We start from the raw sequence: 19,932 nt of genomic DNA, 5'->3' as shown, positions 1-19,932 counted from the left end.
CTACATTGTGAGAACGCGCAGAGCAAAAGGGGAAAAAAGGAATGGATGAGAATGCTTAAGACTAAGGCTAAGATTTTGTCACAGAGGTCACAGAAGAATCCATGACTTCCAAAGACCTCCAGGACATTTTCTGCTTCAGCCCAGGGGCAGCATGGCTGGATATGTCAGCTGGTGGCGGCCCAGAAGCTCTCAGCTGCCAGGCAGCGGGAGACCCCGCAGCTCCCAGCCACCTTGGGTGGTGGGGAGCCCCTCCCTCCCCCCACAGCTCCGAGCCACCATGGGCCATGGTGGGGACCTCACAGCTCCCAGCTAGTAGTAGCACCAGGGGGGACTTTGCACTCTTGGCCACCGTGGGCAGCAGGGGGAACCGCCAAGCCCCAGCAGCCATGGCTGCTGGACCCTCCTCACTTCCCATTTTGTCATAGTTATTTCCAGTAAAAGTCAGGGACAGGTGACTGGCTTCCCTGAATTTTTGGTTATCGCCCATGACCTGTCCATGACTTTTACTAAAAATAACTGTGGCAAACTCTTAGCCTTACTTATGACTTCTGGAAAGGAGAAATTCTGCAGCTTAGGGGATTTGCAGAAAACAACACAAACATTTTTTTAAAAACACAAATCCTGATGCTCTGCTGCTGTTCCTAGGGTTACCAGGATTGTCCTGGAGTCTCCAGGAATTAAAGATTAATTTTTAATTAAAGATTATGTCATGTGATCAAACCTCCAGAAATATGTCCAGCCAAAAGTGGCTACTCTAGTTGTTCACCTTGTGAAGTCTTTTATATCAGTGCAAAGTGAAGATATGATAATAGCTATTCAGAACAGTAGCAGTTTATACCCAGTTTGAGAAGGTATAAATGATGGCACAAGGAACAGGCCAGTAGAAAACCAGGCCCATTGTCTATAGGGATACCAGGCATCCGGCTTTCAATCGGAATGCCCGGTTGGAAATGGATCCTGGTGGCTCCAGTCAGCACCGCTGACCAGGCCGTTAAAACACAAATTGGCGGTGCTGTGGGTCTAAGGCAGGCTAGTCCCTACCTGCCCTGGCGCCGCACTGCACCCCAGAAGCGGCCAGCAGGTCTGGCTCCTAGGCGGGGGGGCCCACGGGGCTCCACATGCTGCCTCTGCCCCGAGTACTGGCTCCGCACTCCCATTGGCTGGGAACTGCAGCCAAGGGATCGGGGGGTGAGGTAGGGGGTGCCTGAGGGTGAGAGCAGTGCACAGAGCCTCCTGCCCTCCCCACACCAAGGAGCCAGACCTGCTGCTGGCCACTTCCAGGGCACAGCACAGAGTCAGGACAAGCCAATTGGGGCTGCAGGAAGTGGCGTGGGCTGGGCCACCTCTTCCTGCAGCCCCCATTGGCCTGGAACGGTGAACTGCAGCCAGTGGGAGCTGTGATCAACCAAACCTGCAGATGCTGCAGGTAAATAAACGGTCCCAGCCTGTCAGTGGCTTTCCCTGATGGGCCACGTGCCAAAGATTGCCGATCCCTGGTCTACTCTGTGATAAAAGACCCATGGCACAGACACAGCTGGCTTGGGTCAGCTGACTCGGGCCCATAGATCTCCGGCTGTGGGCTATAAAATTGCAGTGTAGACATTCAGGCTCATGCTGGACCCCAGGCTCTGAGATCCTCCTCCCCTGAAGGGTCTCAGAGCCCAGGATCCAGACCAAGCCCAAATGTCTATACTGCAGTTTCACAGCCCTGTAGCCAAGCCCCACAAGACTGAGTCAGCTGACGCAAGCGCTGAGATTTGGTGCCGCAGGTTTTTTACGCAGTGTAGGTACACCCTGTCTTATTTCACAGAGTTGTATGGTAATACTTCAGCTATCCCTGCATTCTCCAGACCATTAAAAGAGTCTGCAAAAATGTTCACTTTAAAAGCTAGACCTGTCCACACTCCAGCTGTTCTGGTAGTATAACCAATCAGAGTCAGAGAAAGTAAGTTATTTAAATTCAAACAAATGTTCCAAACAAACGTCCACAGGCACAGAGAGAAAAACCTGTAATATTGTGTGCTAAAATAAATACCCCATAATCCAAATGGGAAAATAAACATTTTCTGGATAGATCATTTCAGAGCATTTTCCACTGGAAATCTGAAAAAATTAAATTGACTCTTGCCGTTCAGATGCAATAATCTGATGAGTTTCTTGCGGGCCTGTGCCAGTAAAACTATTTCAAACTGAGAGAGTGAGGAGGGCTCCTGTGGGACCATTTTTATGAAAGCCTCATGCAAGGCCTCCCCCACCATATACTGTGACAGCCACCTTAACATTTCCATTCTGGCTGATGCACGATAGCATAGACTAAAATTTGAAAAACTGATTAACATAGTATTTGGGCACAGCAGAATGACAACAAGTGTTTTAATGTTCAGGTAGAGTTTACCAGATGGCCTTTCAGACAAACTGAAGTTTGGAGATCTGGAACTTAGGGAGACCATAAAAGTGGAGATTGCAGTCATCAAGATGACAGAATATAAACTCATGGATTTGAGGGCACTTGGCCTGTCATTGGATCAGGCCCTTATGTTGGAAAAGGCTCATCTTGTAGCTAAAGCACAGCAGTGGCAGACAAGAAATAGGGGGTGAAATCCTGGCCACAGTAAATTCAGTGGGAGTTTTGCCATTGACTTCAATGCAGCCAGGGCCTCTTTTCCCAGCTGTGCTACAAACATCCTGTGTGACCTTAGGCAAGTTGTTTCAATCCTCAAGCCTCAGTGTTCCAGTGGGTAAAATGAGGATGATACTAAATCCTACCTCACAAAGATGTTGCCAGGTTACATTTACTGTTATTTGTACAAGCACAGATATTTTCAAAAGAAAGGTACTATACAAATTGCCAAAACTCATCATCATTATTAGGGATATTCCCTTAACCAAAAACCTACAACTATAAGCACCACTCCTATTTTATAGGTTTTTGGATCCAGATCAGAAATTTGTAGCTTTGACCCATCTATAATTATTAAGGCTGTATGTTTGTCATGGCCATGACCAAAAAATTGATTTTCTGGATTTGGTTCTTTCCTCCTTCGCCCAGCCCACACCCCAACCCATCACTCCAATCCCCTTCCCCAGGCCTGAGCCCCCCCAAACCTGGAGCCCCTTCCTGCACCCCAAATAATCATGATTGTATCACCTTCATCATTCTACAGCTGAGCAATTCTCCTCCATGTATTTTTCCTAATTTGATTCTACATATTTCCAGTGTACTGAAGTATTGGTTCCTCCAATGACTATTTGTAAAGTATTATAAAATGTTTTTAAACAATTTATATTATTTTGAAAAGGATATTTGACTTCTCATGGTGTGCACTGACAAACAATTCAATATTAATTAAAATGCTGTGTGCTTTCACTTTTACTGTATATAAAGAATAATTGCTGCTGTGACAACCACCATTGCTAATTAATTATTATTACTGAGGATGAGGCAAAAAGTGCGAAGGGCTGTAATAGAGAAGAAATTATAGATTTGAATATCAGCAAAAAAATAATAATAATTTCAGCTTGAGGTAAATTTGGAAAGGTTTCCAAGTAGAATAATAAAAATATCATTGTACCTCAATAGCATTAAAACACTTACAATGAAAATATTTATTCTGACACCATAACATATACCCTGATCCAAAGCGCCTTGAAGTTACTATAAAGACTCCTAAATGACTTCAGTGGGCTTTGGTTCAAACTAGTTATTCTGCTGAACAACTGTTTGAATTCAAATCACTGGTAATGACATCGTCAAGAAAACGGACTTGTCTGACTCACTGCTGTGCAAGCATAGCTGATTTTCTGGTGGGTTTGGTTGTTGTTAAGTGGAAAATGTTAAGTGCCAACTGGAGGCCAGACATTAGAACAGGCTTAACCAATTAGTGGAATATCCCTTCCAGTTGCTGAACTTGTTGTGTGTTCCACCTGCAGATTACCACATTTGAAATCTGAACTGTGACCCTCCTGATCCACAGGCAGCGAGCTGCACCAGGTGAGTCAAGAAGGAGTCTCCCTCCAGCTGAGCCAGGAGAAACTGTATCAGGCTTCCCCCAGCTGGAAATGACTCAATGCATCTTTTACATAATGGCCTATAGGAGGCTGGAATGGCTCATGCACTACCCCTGAAATAAAACTTATTCATTCCATGTGCTGCTGTAGTGCATTTCTTTCTGTGGAAAGTGTGTAGAAGTCGCTCCTTTTGGTTTTGTGGGACTCCTCAGAAATAGAAAACTTCAACAGAGAGTGTGGATTTGACATTCTCCTCCCTCAACATAAAATGAGTTATACTGGTAACTGAGATGTTTTTGGAAAGAGTTCTGCAGGATCTAAAAAGCTGCTTTGATCAGAGGTCTAATGCTTCTAGCGAGGTAGAGTCTGTTCTCACTAACACCAGTTTTACATTGGTGTAGTACCACTGGTTTAAATTATGTTACTTCTGATCTATACCAGTGTAAAAGTCTCATTCTACTGGCTTTCAAGTCAACGTTGAAGCACCCATTGACTTCAATAGTGCAAGATCAGATCCTAAATGAAAGACAATCATCTACGAGGTCAGATGTACAGTAAGATGCATATTGTGGGCCAAATTCTTTGCTCACACCAGTATAAATCCAGAGTGACTCTACTGAATAAAACTTCATCATACTGCCCTTCTGGTTTGTAAACTGCTTGTCTTAAGACCTCCGCTCCAGACTGGATTAAGTCCCCATGTATTTTTACCAAGACAGAATTTGATGATTTATACTTACATACACAGAGCCAAATTCCAGTCTTAATTAAAGCTTCTCTGGATTTACAGCAGTATAACAGAGACCAGAATTTTACTCTGTGTATCTAACCCTTTGGGTTAGTCTTAATTGTGTAAATTATCACCCATGAAAATTCTGTCTTGATAAAAGACCAGCTGACCTGATCCTATCCAGACAGGAGGACCCAAAATATGCATTTTGCAAACCAGAATGGCACCATAATCAGACAAATTACACAGCCATTGAATCCCACAGTAAGATCCAAAGGACAAGGTACAAAGCAAAAATGGCAAGAAGAAATAGGACAGGTAGGTTCAAAGATGCAAATCTAATAAGGAGAAACTGATATCAGAAACATTAAAGATTTATGGGAAGGAAAGAAATGTTCTGGGTATGTGGTCTGATATGAAATATCCTCTCTCAACCATACCTAGCTCACCAAAACCAGGTCTCACCATATAGGATCTAGGTTCAGGAAGGGGTATCCTTTCTCACCTCAGAGCCTATCATGTAAAGCCCCATTTAACCATCATTACAACCAGTCAAGGGACTCAGCTGCAATATAGTTGTCCCCTAACCCATTTATTATGTATGGCACAAACAGGTGCTTTCTGGTTTAAGCTTTGGGCATGCTAACTGGTCATGGAACCACCCAGTATTAAGCATCCAAATTTGTAGAGGCACAAGTGGCACCCATCCAAACTAAGACTGACTAGCAACAGCCTTAGACATCCAAGGCTTCACATGCAGTGCACTGACTGGTTCTGTGTATGTCAACTCTATGTCAACAGGAGCAAGTAACCCAAAGAACACTATTCATGATGGAGATTGACGTTCGAATCGCTATACTTTGTATAGACATGTCCCGTATTTAAACCAGTTTTGACAACATCTTTAAAGTTTCATTCACATGACAAATTGAAACCATCTTGTACGTGGATCAGAGGACAACTTGATTTACGAATGATATATTAAGAACTCCATTAAAATTATCTAGGAAAAAACTTCATATTTTAAAATGACTTGAATCTATGAGAGATTCTCCACTTTGCAATAATATATATATCATTATGACCACTGTTCCATATCTCTAGCCAGACTGATTTTTAGAATGACAGACTTTTTCTATTATGGCAAAAATAAACACACACAATTTATTTATTTGTGCCATAACAAAAAAAAGTCTATCTATTAGAAATCAGCTTTGCTAGAAATCTAGAACAGTCAACATAACAACATACTATATATCATTGTAGAGAGAGAATGACAGCAGGATAGACAGACATGTCGGATCAGATCTCATACAAATAAAAGTGCAAAATAGCCCTGCCTATGGTTACTTGACAGTTAGAAAAACTCAAAAAAAACTTGGGGCATTCAGGTGAACACACAGTGGTAAGACTACATCTGGCAATAATTTCAGCATCTCATTCATGCTCACATAAAACAATATTTCTCACTCAGTTACAAACCTACAAAGTCCTGATTTTTTATGAATGGTTCTTGAGAGTTCAGAACCATGCATAACCTGGAGGCTTGTTCACAGGTAAGTGGGCTGACCAAAACCTCTCTCTCAACTAACAGAACTTATAAATGGAGACTGGTTGTACTTCAATAAGTACCTTTACTATTAGGCTGTAGATACTGTATTTGGCTACATACAGCAGCTTCCCAGCTAATGAATGTTACTAAAATCCTCAGCTATGCTGAGCAGCAGAGCTGAAAGGGGAAGAAAGCAGCAAAGATGGCTCTATGCCACCTTTACACTCCCCTAAAACTGAGGCCATTTGGGGCCCCAGATTAACTGAGAACACACTCACCCATCTTCCAGCTTGTCTCCTGTGCCAGTTGTATGGCACCCAGGGTTTTCCCCAGACTTGGGAACCCTCAGCTGGTCCATTAGGGAAACACCCTCCTCCCTTTGTGCTGATAATGCAGGGACCAGGATCTGCCCCAAATTCTCTATAACAGATGGGCCATGTGCCCTCTGATGTGCAAATATGTTTCTCTTTTGTTTTGTTATAATGCCCATCAGGATGTAAGCACTGATTATGCATGAAACACATTTGCTTTGAACAGAGGTTTAATGAGATGTGCTGTGTATGTCTTGGAAAGCTCTATTTGAATTAAGACTTCCATCAGTAAACTAAGTAAGGAATCTTTTAGTCTGGTTGTTACCAAAACCCCAAGGCTGATCACCCTCAAAGACTAGGGATTTTCAAAATCCAAAACCACATCTGAAATTCACTAATTGCCCCTATCTTTATAATGAGCCAAACCAAGACCTTGGATCCAAAACAATCCTCAAACTCTGGTTAGTTTGATATCTGGATCTGAAGTCTGCAGCATGAGCTCAAGGAAAAGTAGACAGGGAAAGAAAATATCATCCTTATTCCGTGGATCTTTAATACGAGACCACTTCTGATATACTTTTAAAAAAAGGAACATATAATGAGCCCACTATAACATATTCTGCAGCCAGAATTCTTGGCTCCCAAATACATCTTTTTTATGGTATGTAATACAGAAACACCCAGGAGACTACAAAAGAACTTTGACAAGGCTAATATTAAGCTAGAACAAAACAGAACTACTAGAACCAGATCGACTCAGCTCTTAAGTAAACTTGTTCCATTAAAAAGTAGACTCTAAGATACTTTCTCTCGGAAGTGTATAGTAGCTTATAAAAAGTAGGAAGAGTTGCCAAGTCGTAGATGTGTTCAAGTACTCTTTACCCTCATTAAAGAGCATTCCCTGGCAGCTAGCAGCTTTGAGTGAACCAGTGAACTAGATTTTAGAAGGAGGGTGTTTATAATGGTGTGCAGTATAGCTGGAAGTGATGGTGCTCTGTAGCAGCCATGAATTATATACAGCTATACTGAGAGCCTTATCATCCAGAGCGCAGAACATAAGACTGTAAGATCAATGAGGTTCAGAAACGCAGAACAAAGTGAGTTTCTCTGTTCCATAGCAAGAAAAGCAACAAAAGAGTTGGGCCTAATTATTCACCTGTTTGTCAATGGATAGTTTGCTGGTCTCAATTTAATGTCTGACACGTCCTCTAGCTGGAGATTGATTATATTCAACCACGAGAGGAAGCTGGGATTGGAGGACAGCAGATGGATCACTTGATACATTGCACTGTTCTGTCCACTTCCTCTGAAGCATCTGGCACCAGCCACTGTTTGAAGACAGGATCCTTGGCTAGACAGACCTTTGGTCTGATCGAGTATGGACATTCTTATGGTCCTAAGATGAGCTAATACAATAGATCTTTTCCATCTCTAACATCCATGATGTACTGGGAAAGAGAAGACCCAAGCTGGGCCTCTTTAGCTATGGGTGCCAAAGGCCAAAAATATAAGACCTCTCTCTTTCTCTCATTTCCACTCCATTACCAAATAATAAGTTGTTATTATAATGTAAGAATGGCCATACTGGGTCTGATCAGTGGTCCATCTAGCCCAGTATCCTGTCTTCCCACAGTGGCCAATGTCAGCAATCATCAGGCAATCATCCATCCCGTCGTCCACTCCCAGCATCTGGCAAAAAGAGGTTAGAGACACTCAGAGCAGCCTGTTGAAACCTTGACCATTCTAGCTAATAGCCACTGATGGATCTGTCCTCTATGAACTTATCTAACTCTTTTTTGAATCCTGTATATTTTGGTCTTCACAACATCCCCTGACAATAAGTTCCACAGGTTGACTGTGCATTGCGTGAAGAAGTACTTCCTTTTGTTTGTTTTAAACCTGCTGGCTATTAGTTTCATAGGGTGAGTCCTAGTTTTTGTGTTATGTGAAGGGGTAAATAACACTTCCTTATTCACTTTATCCACACCAGTCAAGATTTTATAGACCTCTATCATATTCCCTCTTAGTTGTCTCTTTTCCAAACTGAAAAGGCTTTTTAATATCTCCTCATACGGAAGCTGTTCCATATCCCTAATCATTTTTGTTGCCCTTTTCTGTAACTTTTCCATTTCTAATATATCTTTTTGGAGAAGGGGAGACCAAATCTGCATGTAGATAGTCACAATTCCTTCCAGTTTTATTTGAAAGAGCCAAGTGGAATTTATTATGACTTTTGAGAAAGCAATTCCAGATATGTCTTAATTTTGTGTGTGTGTGTGCTCGCAGATAACTCAACTATGCAAATTATCAGTTGTTTTCAAGGGTAAGTTCATCACTAGTTTCTGTATTACTGCCCTTGCTATCTTTTGTGTCTTATTTAAAAGAACATTAATATGCAGAGTAACTGAGCTGTTTCAAAAAGCTCTTTAAAAAAAATGGTCCTGGGAGGAGACTGAAGAGGAGGGAAGGGAACAGAGTGGGAGTGAAATGACTGAGATGACATATTTTTCTATGTCTGTGCCTTCAAATATATGAGACCTCACCCTGAACCAGGAAAACTAGCTGTAATTCTTTCCATGGCCATGTCATCTGACTGGAATACCAAGGGAAACTTTATCTCCCTTTCTGTTCTATTTTATCTGCCATGTTACATACCTAGGACATCTATAATTTTGCAGATTGTTTTTATTTTCTCCTACCACATTGCTAGCTCTCTCTTGCATCAAATGCAGTTAGTAAACCCTGTGCCTGATAAGAGACTTTTTATCAAATGCAATGATAGTCAAAGGTGACAAAGCATGGACAGTAAGAATCACTGATACTTCTGATTCTTCCAAAGGTTCCTTTGAGGAATCAAGACTGTCCAATGGACCATAATACTAGAGGAAATAGGTAATACAGCAGTAGCCATCTATGAAGAGCTATTGGACCTGGCAAAATATTATTCAAATGAGTCTAAAACAGAAAGAAACTTTGGATGTCTACACTTTGAGCTAGAGGTATAATTTCCAGCTCCAGTAGCCATACCTGCATTAGCTCTGATCAAGCTCATGCACTAAGAACAGAAGTGTAGCCACCGTGGCAGGAGATACTACTCATCCAAGGTGCAATGCCATCCAAGATACTAGGCAAGTACTTGTGGCATCCAACCCCTCTCTCTGCTAGCACTGCTGCAAAACCACTCATATTTAGAGCACTAACTCAATCATGATTAGCATAGATATGCTTCTTTGAGCTGGGAATTACACCTCCAACTCAAAGTGTAGACATAATCTCAGTCAGAACCCAGATCGATAAATAAATACTTTCACTTTTTCTCCTCATAGTTTCCTCACGATTGCTCTACTTTACTCCTGGTTAGCAAATATTATGTGGAACAAGGATTTAGTTTACAGAAGAGAAAAATAATGAATGGTACAGAGAAGGTAAATCAGACACTCCATTTTACCTTCTCTCACAGTACAAGCGCAAGGGGACTTCTAATTAAACTGAAATTTATATGGATAATGAGAAAATACACAGTTACATTAGACAACATAAAAATATAAGGGCTATAAAACCTCATGCCTTGCAACAGCAGCCAACCTGTAGGAAAAAACTTCCCCTTATGGGTCAGATATTACATAAGTGTCCACTACCGTGATGAAGCTTTTGGCAGTGGCTGCTGTCAGAGACAGACTAATGCACTAGACCAAATGCTAGTCTGATCTGACATAGCAATTCCTATGCTCCAGGATAAGAATAACATTAGCCAATAAGCAAGCCAGAGAAATTAGGCAATAATCAAACCAGAAAAATTATCATGATTCCCTCACAAGTCTCACAGAATCTCTATTAGACCCATCAGACCTTCCTTTTAAATGCTGCCTACTTAGCTAGCTTAGGCATTGCTAGAGCACGTATCACGGTAATATCTGAGTATTGAACACAGTAATTTAAGTTGCATAGCATTGTCCATGGCAGGGATGGGCAACCTTTCAGCAGTGGTGTGCTGAGTCTTCATTTATTCACTCTAATTTAAAGTTTTGCGTGCCAGTAATACATGTTAACGTTTTTAGAAAATCCCTTTCTATGTCTATAATATATAACTAAACTATTGTTGTATGTAAGTAAACAAGGCTTTTAAAATGTTTAAGAAGTTTCATTTGAAATTAAATTAAAAGGCAGAGCCCCTTGGACTGGTGGCCAGGACTCGGGCAGTGTGAGTGCCACTGAAAATCATCTTGAGTGCTGCCTTCGGCACCTGTGCCATAGGATGCCTACCCCTGGTCCCTGGTATTTGCATGACACAAGCCCTGTCTTTGGTCCTTTATTCAATATTCCAGAGCACTAGGTCCTAAATTAACTAAGATCACCTATGTATCTGAGAGCAGAATTAGGCCCATAATCTTTTAACACCAGAAAAATTAGTAAACTCACCGTTTTCTCCTGTGGCTAGCAAGAGGTTCGGAGTCTAAGTAGGGAATGCCTTTCAGCTTCAGTAAGGAGCTATACATGGACATGTTAAACCAGTCACCGATCATCTTGGCCACCATGACAGCCAGCATCACAAGTAGCAAGGACTGTACATCGTTCGTGATCTCTACCTGAAAGGGAGAATGAGGAACTTTCCGTTACTTTATTGACATATTTAGAAAGAACAGCGCTAGCGATGGCTGTGATGCATATCCAATGGGAATTGGAACAAGACCACCAACTCCTGGACATAATACAGGGGTTTAGGTAAAAGGAAGCGGGTAGGGGCACTGCTTTCTTTCCCCACTGAAAGTAGAAGTGAACTCCTCATCCTTTAACAACTGCACTTATATTTAAAATACATTTGACTCCTAGATTTCAAGTGGCTCATGACAATCTCTCTCATTGGGCCAGAGTAAGGAGAGATGGAGCAACTAGATTTGTAACGCCTTGCCACTGTGACAAATACTTTCAAAGAAAAACAAACAAATCAGATTAATAATTTTCCTTTCTTGCAGGTTTCACAATAGATTAGGCACACAGACCGTTTCCCCACAATTCTCCCTCCTGACAGAGCAAGCTCCTTTAACAGGCTGCCTTGGGTGGACATCATTCTAGAGGATGCTGGAGAAGAGAAAAAGAAGCCCCTAGCAGAAGCCCAGGTTCAAGACACACAAAACCTGAGGAGAAAGAACACTGGCAGTGAGACACTATTACAGCTACAAATATTGAATTGGTTTCCCCATGCTTCTCTGGCTGTTCCTTCCTAGCAAAACAGCACCCTGCTCCTCATTCTCCCCAACTTCAGGGCTAACAATTGCAGACTAGACTGCAGATGCATGATGTATGTGTGTATAGTGTGTTATCATAAAATAGTCTAAAAATCTAGTAAGAATAAACTGAAGGTAATCACTCTCCCTTTCTTTCTAAATACTAACTACATTTTACAATACAAGATGACACTCTTGGTTACAGGACAGCAGTGCAGCATCATAAAAAAAGTGACATGGATGAAACCAATACAATTTATGCCTAACTGACAACTGAGCCGTTAACAAAATATTTATGCTGGCTAAGATAATAGTACAGCATTATTCCATTGCAAATTTTCTTTTTAAAACATTTGCTTCCTAACAGTAACTTTTATCCAGTCTCCATATTCTCCAACTGACCCATTATTTCCCTTGCACTTACATTCTAAAGATATGTTTTTCATTTCTTTTCCATTCAAACTTCCTTCCCAGTGTGTTGCGAGACAGACAGACACACACATGCAAAGACTATTTCATTTTTAGACAAAGTGAATTATAGCACAATAGTATCAGTTAAACTGCAGTATCAGCTAGAGAATAATAAGGACCCCTCCAAAAAAATTGTGTTCAAAGAACTTCAGTAAGCCTGCCTGATAAACTGGTAGCCTTAACGCATTTGCCCGATGATTACACTCTCACCCCTACCCTGCCCTTGTTTCTGTGTTCCAAATCATAACATCAAGGGTGATTTAAAGACCAGGAAAAGGGTTTTATGTGGTACGTGTGACCTTCTACGACAGGGTCATGTGACCGTCCTTTCTGTTTGGACTTACTTAATATGACATCTAATAACTTTGCAGCATTCCTTGAATGTCTTCATAAGCCTAGAACCCAACTGCTTTATTTTTAAAACACCAGTAAAATGTCATTTAAAAGAAAAACAGTAACTGGGGGATTTTTAAAATTGCTTCATCTTATGTGCCACAACTCACTCATTTGGAAGGAGACTCCATTGTGGATTTCTTTTAAGGCTATTTAAAAAGCATCTTGCTATTCTCCCTTATGGAAAAGCTTTTATAGAATTAAATAGGCATAAAACCAATAGGATTCTACAGAAACTATTTTAAAAAGCAATAAAGAATGGTATTGTTCCTATAGAAGTCTTAAGTCACCGTATAGAATTTAATAGAGCATTATATTATAGCATTCTCTACATTGGTTTATAATTCTATAGAAAGATCATTATTTCTACTAAATTCTAAAGAACTCCTCATAAGGACAGATGAAGAATTTTGCTAAGTGTTTCAGTTACACATTTATAATCTTTACAAAATTTTAGCCTGCAATGGTTATGGACAATCTTGTCTGTCCCACATGTTTGTCGTTCTTGCACTGGTCTGAACTCACCTACACATGTTCTTCTTCAGTGTTTGTTGAATTCTCATACGTCAACATCAACATGAGAGTCTATCATCTATAATCTTCTTCCAAATATGTTGAGATCCCATTCATTAAATTGCCTAGATCTTAACAGTCCTGCTTTATAATTAATATTAAGATTTCTGTGTTCACTAGTTTTTAATCCCTTCTTCGGCTCTATTTCAACCTATGTGCTTTCTCCTTTCTTTCAGTTGCAGATGGCAGACTGTTCAACACACAGCAGACAAGATATGCACTGAAATAGGTATTTGCAATAATGGGCCATAGCTGCAAAGTGCAGGTGCAGATCTGAAATTTCCCAGAGTTCTGGGGTGTTGTGATCCAGGGGTTTGGTTCAGATCCTTCTCTATAATGGTGCATTGCAAAAACATTAGCCACTGGAGTGTGTGAATTCTAACTCCTGTTGTGCAATAAAGATATTAATTTTGATAAGACAGGCCTATGTCAGATGGCTGGGGCCAATTAATAAAGACAAGTCAGTAACCAGAACTCGTGCATGTCACATCTTTATCACATGAAGGCAGACGTAAACTAAATCTCTGGCAAAAACAGAGCAAATGAAGTTCCCCTGAATCTTCATTAGATAAGGGAACTGAAGGAGATGATTACAGTGCTTTGAAATTTTCCTGGAAGCAAGTGGTACTGAAGCTAAAATGGGGAAGGCAAAAATATCAGAGGCTTTGGGAATCATAATACATTCAAAGTGGAAATACGAAGGGGAGAGCAAACTGCTAAACAAAGTAATTCATAAATGTCAAGGAAACTTTGATCTGTGCAAGAATGTCACTTGATATAGGCACTTTTTCTTTTTTAACAAACCAGATGCCAAGTAAGACCATTGATCCTTACCTTAAAGGCCTGATAGTCACACGAATTTGACTAGCTAACATATAGAGCAATTAGAGAACAAATTGTTTTTGGTTATTGGTACAAGCAATAACCAGTTTAAAGTATGTTTGTCACAAAAAATGGTCTTGGCTTCACAGGGCTAAAGAAGATTGAGCTTCCCAAATGATACTGTTAGCAAGCAGTAGGGTGACTGTATTTCCCTATGCTGAATACACCTGGTAAAATTACTCATATGAAAGCGAGTTCAAGGGCAATCAATCAGAACTAAACAGTACAAACTTTAAAATTCCCATCAAGTTGACTGAGCCCCTGTTAAAAATAAATACTATGTAGTTGGATTCTTTTTATTTACCTTCTTATCTTCAAGTTTTTAAGGTTCACATGGAGAGGGGTGACACACACACACACCCCTATCCCAACACACACACTCCCGTATACCTCCCTCACACAGGGTGGGGGCAGGGGGAGTGACAAACCTACCCAATCCTACCTATCTGGCGCTTTCCACTTTCCATGCCTAGCTGGGACCCCGGGACTGACCCATCTCTACTGGTACCTGGCGCCGCGTCTTCCCGAGGCAGCACATGTGGGGGCAAGCAGGGCCACATGCCCGCCTCCCCAGATTTCTCCCAGGATTCACACTAGAATGTCCTTTCAGCACTTTGCAGGAGGGAAGAGATGGGAGCTGCTTCCAGCCACAGGGGGGGAGCAGGAGTGGGGGAAGCGATGACCTGGCCCATGTCTTTGCAGAGCTCATCTCTTCTCATCTCCCCTTTCCCCACCCCCCATCCTCACTCTGCCATGTGGCTGGAAACAGCTTTTCCCTTCCTGCCTGCACAGTGTCGAAAGGCAGCAAACACTTCCAGGCTGCTGCTGGCCACCTACATAACTCAGACACCTCTGGCTACAGTGTGGGCAGCAAGGGGTTAAGCCCTCAGGATGCATTGTACACCAGGGCCCAGGGAATGGGAATGCAGGGGCTTCAGCAGACTCAGAGAGGTGACTCAGCAGGGGAGGGTGCCTAGGGGATGAAGCAGCCTCGTGCTCCCTGGAGGCAGGACCCAGGGCGGAAGGGGGCAGGAAGAGGGTGCCCCAGGGGCTGCTTTGGAGGCTGCAGGTTTGGGGCAGGAACAGGCTGGAAATCGCGCACACACACACACACACACCCCACTCCAGAACTTAGCTGAAGGGCGGAGAGGCTCCCCGTGGCAGTGCTGTGCGAGGCTTTGGCACTTGCGCACAGGCCAGAGAGTCTTGGGTTTTCCCCAGCTGCCAGCCCAACCATAGGCAATGGGGAAAAAGAAGGATCCTGTTGGTGAGCGGGACACGCCCCACTGGGTGGGATATGGAGGAGCAACAGAACTGGGGGGTGAAGGGGCAAAGAAAGGAGAGGACAGAGAGAGGGGGAACACGTAAAGGGACAATGGGTGGGCAGCAGAGGAGACACATACCTGGCCACCGTTTGGCACCTGCCCACACTCACCATTCACTGCAGCGCGCAGCCAGCCCCATCTGGAAATGGGACTGGGGTGGGGCCCTGCTGGTTGAGAGCCGGCATGCAGCTGGGGTTGCATTGACGGACCAGCAGAGGAAGTGGTCAGCCCTGTGCACTGTATCTTTGCCCCACCATCAGCCCCCTTGCACACCCACCCCAACACCAGCCACTGGACCCCCCGACTCAGTGCTGGTGGCTGAGCGGCTGGTAAGCAGGGATCCAGCCAGCATTAGGACCTGCTAGTACTGGTGAGGGGGAAGACAGAAAATACAGGACAATCTGCTCATTTTTAAGAAAAAGTCAGGACACCTGCAGGAGGGCTTAAATACAGGACTCTCCATCCCTTTAAAAATGGGACATCTGGTCACCCTAGCAAGCAGTGAAAGACTTGAAGTGCATCTCATTAAAAATGCACACAAAGGCACACAGAATACAAGGCTAGAACAGAGTTTCAATTGATTGCAATACACGGCGAAGGAGTCACAACACACAGAGGTGTCCAGCACAGGGGTACAGTGTCATGAGTACAATAAAAGCAATCACTCTGTAAAAATGTCACTACCTGCAGAGAAATGCAACAGCAAAAACCAGTCAAAAACATACAGCTGAAGGACAAAGTTCTGGTGGTGATGATGATGATGCAAAGTGATGATACAAAATGCTTTTTGGGGGTCTCGCAGTAAGGTTTAGGAAGCAAAGAACTTGATTTGTTAAACCTCTGATGGATTCAAGTGATCCAATATTTAACATACAGCACTTCTAACAATGCTTTATTAGCATCTTCAGCTCAGAGAAGTGTCAACTGCTCCCTGCTGCTGAGAGGTTCAAAGTACAGAGCCTTAGAAGTGCACAACAGCAGCAATTCAGTCCAGCCCTGGCCCTGCACCAAAAGGAACTTTGGCCCAGGCTGGAGGATCATTATGCCTGCCCAGACTGTGACAGAAGAATCTTCAGGCTAATTACAATATAGAAGGAGACATGGAGCAAGGAGGGGAACAGAACAGCTGTGGCATGTGGAGAGAGACAGAAAAGCAAGTGGGAGATGGAACAAGATAAAGACATGGAAGCTAAGGAAAGATAAGAACAAACAAAAACAAAACAAAACAAAAACAAAAAAAGACGGTTACTCACCTTTGTAACTGTTGTTCTTCGAGATGTGTTGCTCATATCCATTCCAGTTAGGTGTGCGCGCGCCGCGTGCACATTCGTCGGAAGATTTTTACCCTAGCAACACTCGGTGGGTCGGCTGGGCGCCCCCTGGACTGGCGCTGCTATGGCGCCGAATATATACCCCTGCTTACCCATCCGCCCTTCAGTTCCTTCTTGCTGCCTACTCCGACAGAGGGGAAAGAGGGCGGGTGTGAAATGGATATGAGCTACACATCTCGAAGAACAACAGTTACAAAGGTGAGTAACTGTCTTTTCTTCTTCGAGGGCTTGCTCATATCCATTCCACTTAGGTGATTCCCAAGCCTTATGTAGGCGGTGGGGTCAGAGTGAAATATGGCAGAATGTAAAACTGCTGAGCCCGAGGCTGCAGCATCTCTTGACTGTTGAACCAGAGCATAATGCGAAGCAAGGGTATGGACCGAGGACCATGGAGCTGCGTGACAGATCTCGTGGGTAGGTACACGAGTCAGCAAGGCGGCAGATGAAGCCTGAGCCCTGGTAGAATGCATGGTGATGTTGTCATAAACAGATAGCTACGGGCTAATGTTTCTTTCACTTGTAAAGGGTTAACAAAGGGAACCAAACACCTGACCAGAGGACCAATCAGGAAACAAGATTTTTTTTAAAAGCTCACGGAGGGAATGTTTGGGTATGTGTCCCTTTGTCTGTGTCTTTTGTCTGTCTCTCGGCTATGAGAGGGATCTTTCTATCTTCAAGCTTCTAATCTTCAGGTTTCCAAGTTGTGAGTACAAGGTAGAAAACAATAGGCTTTTATTGTTTTTTTCTATTTACATGTGTGTAGTTGCTGGGTTGTTTAAATGTATTTCTTTTTGAATAAGGCTGTTATTCATATTTTCTTTAAGCAATGACCTGTATATTGTTATCTGGAATACAGAGACCATTTTTATGCCTTTCTTCTTTTATATAAAGCTTTTCCTTTTAAAACCTGTTGGATTTTCTTTTCTAAGTAGGCTCTAGTGGATAGAAATCCCTGTGCCAGGATTACGGTCTCTCTCAGGAAAGACTGGAGGGGGAAAAGAAAGGGGGGAAGGTAAATTGCCCTCTCTGTTTTGTAATTCAAGGAGTTTAAGTACAGTAATCTTCCAAGATAACCCACGGAGGGGAAGCCTGGGGAGGAAGTAAAGAGAAGACAAGGGAGGGGGTTATTTCCCTTTGGTGGTAAGACTCAGGGCATCTGAGTCTTGGGGTCCCCCAGGGAAGGTTTTGGGGAGACCAGAGTGAGCAAACACTGGAAATTTTTGGCTGGTGAGCGCTATAAGATCCAAGCTGGTAATTAAGCTTGGAGGTTTCATGCAGGCACCCACATTTTGGACTGTAAGTTCGAAGTAGGAATTATGCTTTAGACAGATGTGGCTTGGGGAAAATGTGAGCCAAATCATAACAAGTGCGGGTGCACGTCACTCCCCCAAGATGAGATCCTCTGAGAGGAAACAGGTAGGCTTTCCTCGGTCTACTACTGCGACAGAGAGTTGGGCGTGTTACGAAATGGTTTTGCCCAACTCAACATAAATGCGAGCTCTGTACAGACATCAGAGGTGCAATTGTTGTCCCCATCACATGAGATGTGGTTAACATGAAGGCCGAACCACCTTAGGAGGAAAGCCGGGTGTGGTCACAACTGCACCTTGTCTTTGGGAACATGGTGATGGCGGAACCACCGTAAGACCTGAGCTCGGAGACTCGTCTGGCCGATGTAATGGCTACGAGGAAAGCGTACTTCTCAAGACAGGTATAGCAGCGAGCAGGTCGCTACGGCTTGAATGGAGGAGACATAAGTCTGATTAAAACAGGTTGAGGTCCCAGGTGGGGCTGGCACGTACCTAAGGGTGTAAGGCTCCAAGCCCTTGAGGAACCTTGAAACCATAGAGTGTGAGAACACGAACGAACCACCTTAGTCTAGGTGGAAGGTAGAGTTGGTGAGCCAAGATGTATCCCTTCAAGTTGAACCGCTAGGTGCCCTGCTTCTTGTAGGCCAGAGGGTAGTCCAAAATGAGAGGATCAAGACTCTCAGCAGAGTAAGGCTTAAGCGTTTCGACCTGTAGGAGAACGCTTTCCACCTGGCCAGGTTACGTTGACCAGGTGGAAAGCTTCCTGCTTACCCCAAAGTCACGCAGCTAGCCACACCGTGAGGTGAAGAGACTGCAGGTCCGCGGGCGAAGTCTGCCGTGGTCCTGAGTATGAGGTCTGGGGTTGGAGTGGCAAGGTAATTGGGTTGGCTATTGACAGACCGAGTAGTGGTGTATCAGTGCTGCCTGGACCGCTGGAGTGATCAATGCTCATCGCGTGCCCTGCCCCTGCGAAGTTTTTTGCAGCAGGACCCAATGGAGCCAGGGAGCCGGTGGGAAGGCATAAAGGAGTTGGCCCTTCCACGATTCGAGCGACAGCGTCCGAGATCTTGGTCAGAGAAGCAGAAAACCTCCGAGACATTTACCATATATATCTCGCCGGGTAAGCGAACAGGACCACTAGTGTGGGGAAAAAATCCCCACTTCTGGCAAGATGCATCACATCGGGCAGGGCAACCACTCATGAAACAGGAAAACCTGACTGAGTCGAAGCGCCAAGCGTCCGAACGCCTGGGAGAAAGGTGCTACCGATTTATCGAGTGGGCTATGCCAAAGTGCCAGAGATGGATGGCCTCCTGACCTCCCAGGTTGTTCATGTAGCACATGTCCGTTGTGTTGGCTTGAAAGACTGAGCCGCCAGCCTCGCAGCTGCTGCTGAAACCTGGCACGCCAGGTGAGACTGCTCTCAATTGTTTGGACATTTCATTGTGAACGCCAGCTCTGGGAGGCAAAGGCGTAAGCTCGTAACGGTTACTGAGTGAGCACCTGAGCCGAGAGATGACGCGTCCATCGTAGGGCAGTGAGGGCTGGGGCGGATGGAGCGGCATCCCTGCCCCATTAGGGGGGAGTTAGCCACCATTCTAGGGAGCCTTGGGTGCTCAGGGAATGGTGATTATCATGACCTTTGGGCCCCTGTCCGGGCGTACGCCGATTTGAGTCAAATTCTGAGAGAGACAGAGGCAGAGCTTGCATGTTTGGTTCACACTAGCAGGCAGCCATGGGACCCAGGAAACCCGAGACAAGTGCGCGCCGGGGTGTTGGGGAAGTTTGCAGACCTCGGATGATCGGTGCCATCGCCTGAAA

General features: G+C 43.8%; 1 protein-coding gene across 1 annotated transcript in view; it reads right to left on the bottom strand.

The window, feature by feature from the left end:
- The window catches only part of LOC116821785 (chloride channel protein C-like), a 112,096-nt gene that overhangs the window by 34,615 nt on the left and 57,549 nt on the right, over positions 1-19,932 (bottom strand). Inside the window, exon 12 of the mRNA XM_032775196.2 lies at positions 11,021-11,187. Coding sequence (XP_032631087.2) covers positions 11,021-11,187 — 167 coding nt within the window. The remainder of the gene's footprint in view (positions 1-11,020; positions 11,188-19,932) is intronic.

This window comes from Chelonoidis abingdonii, chromosome 2 (assembly GCF_003597395.2).
Source record: "Chelonoidis abingdonii isolate Lonesome George chromosome 2, CheloAbing_2.0, whole genome shotgun sequence".
NCBI classification, from domain to species: domain Eukaryota; kingdom Metazoa; phylum Chordata; order Testudines; family Testudinidae; genus Chelonoidis; species Chelonoidis abingdonii.
This window is presented reverse-complemented; position numbering and strand designations above follow the sequence as displayed.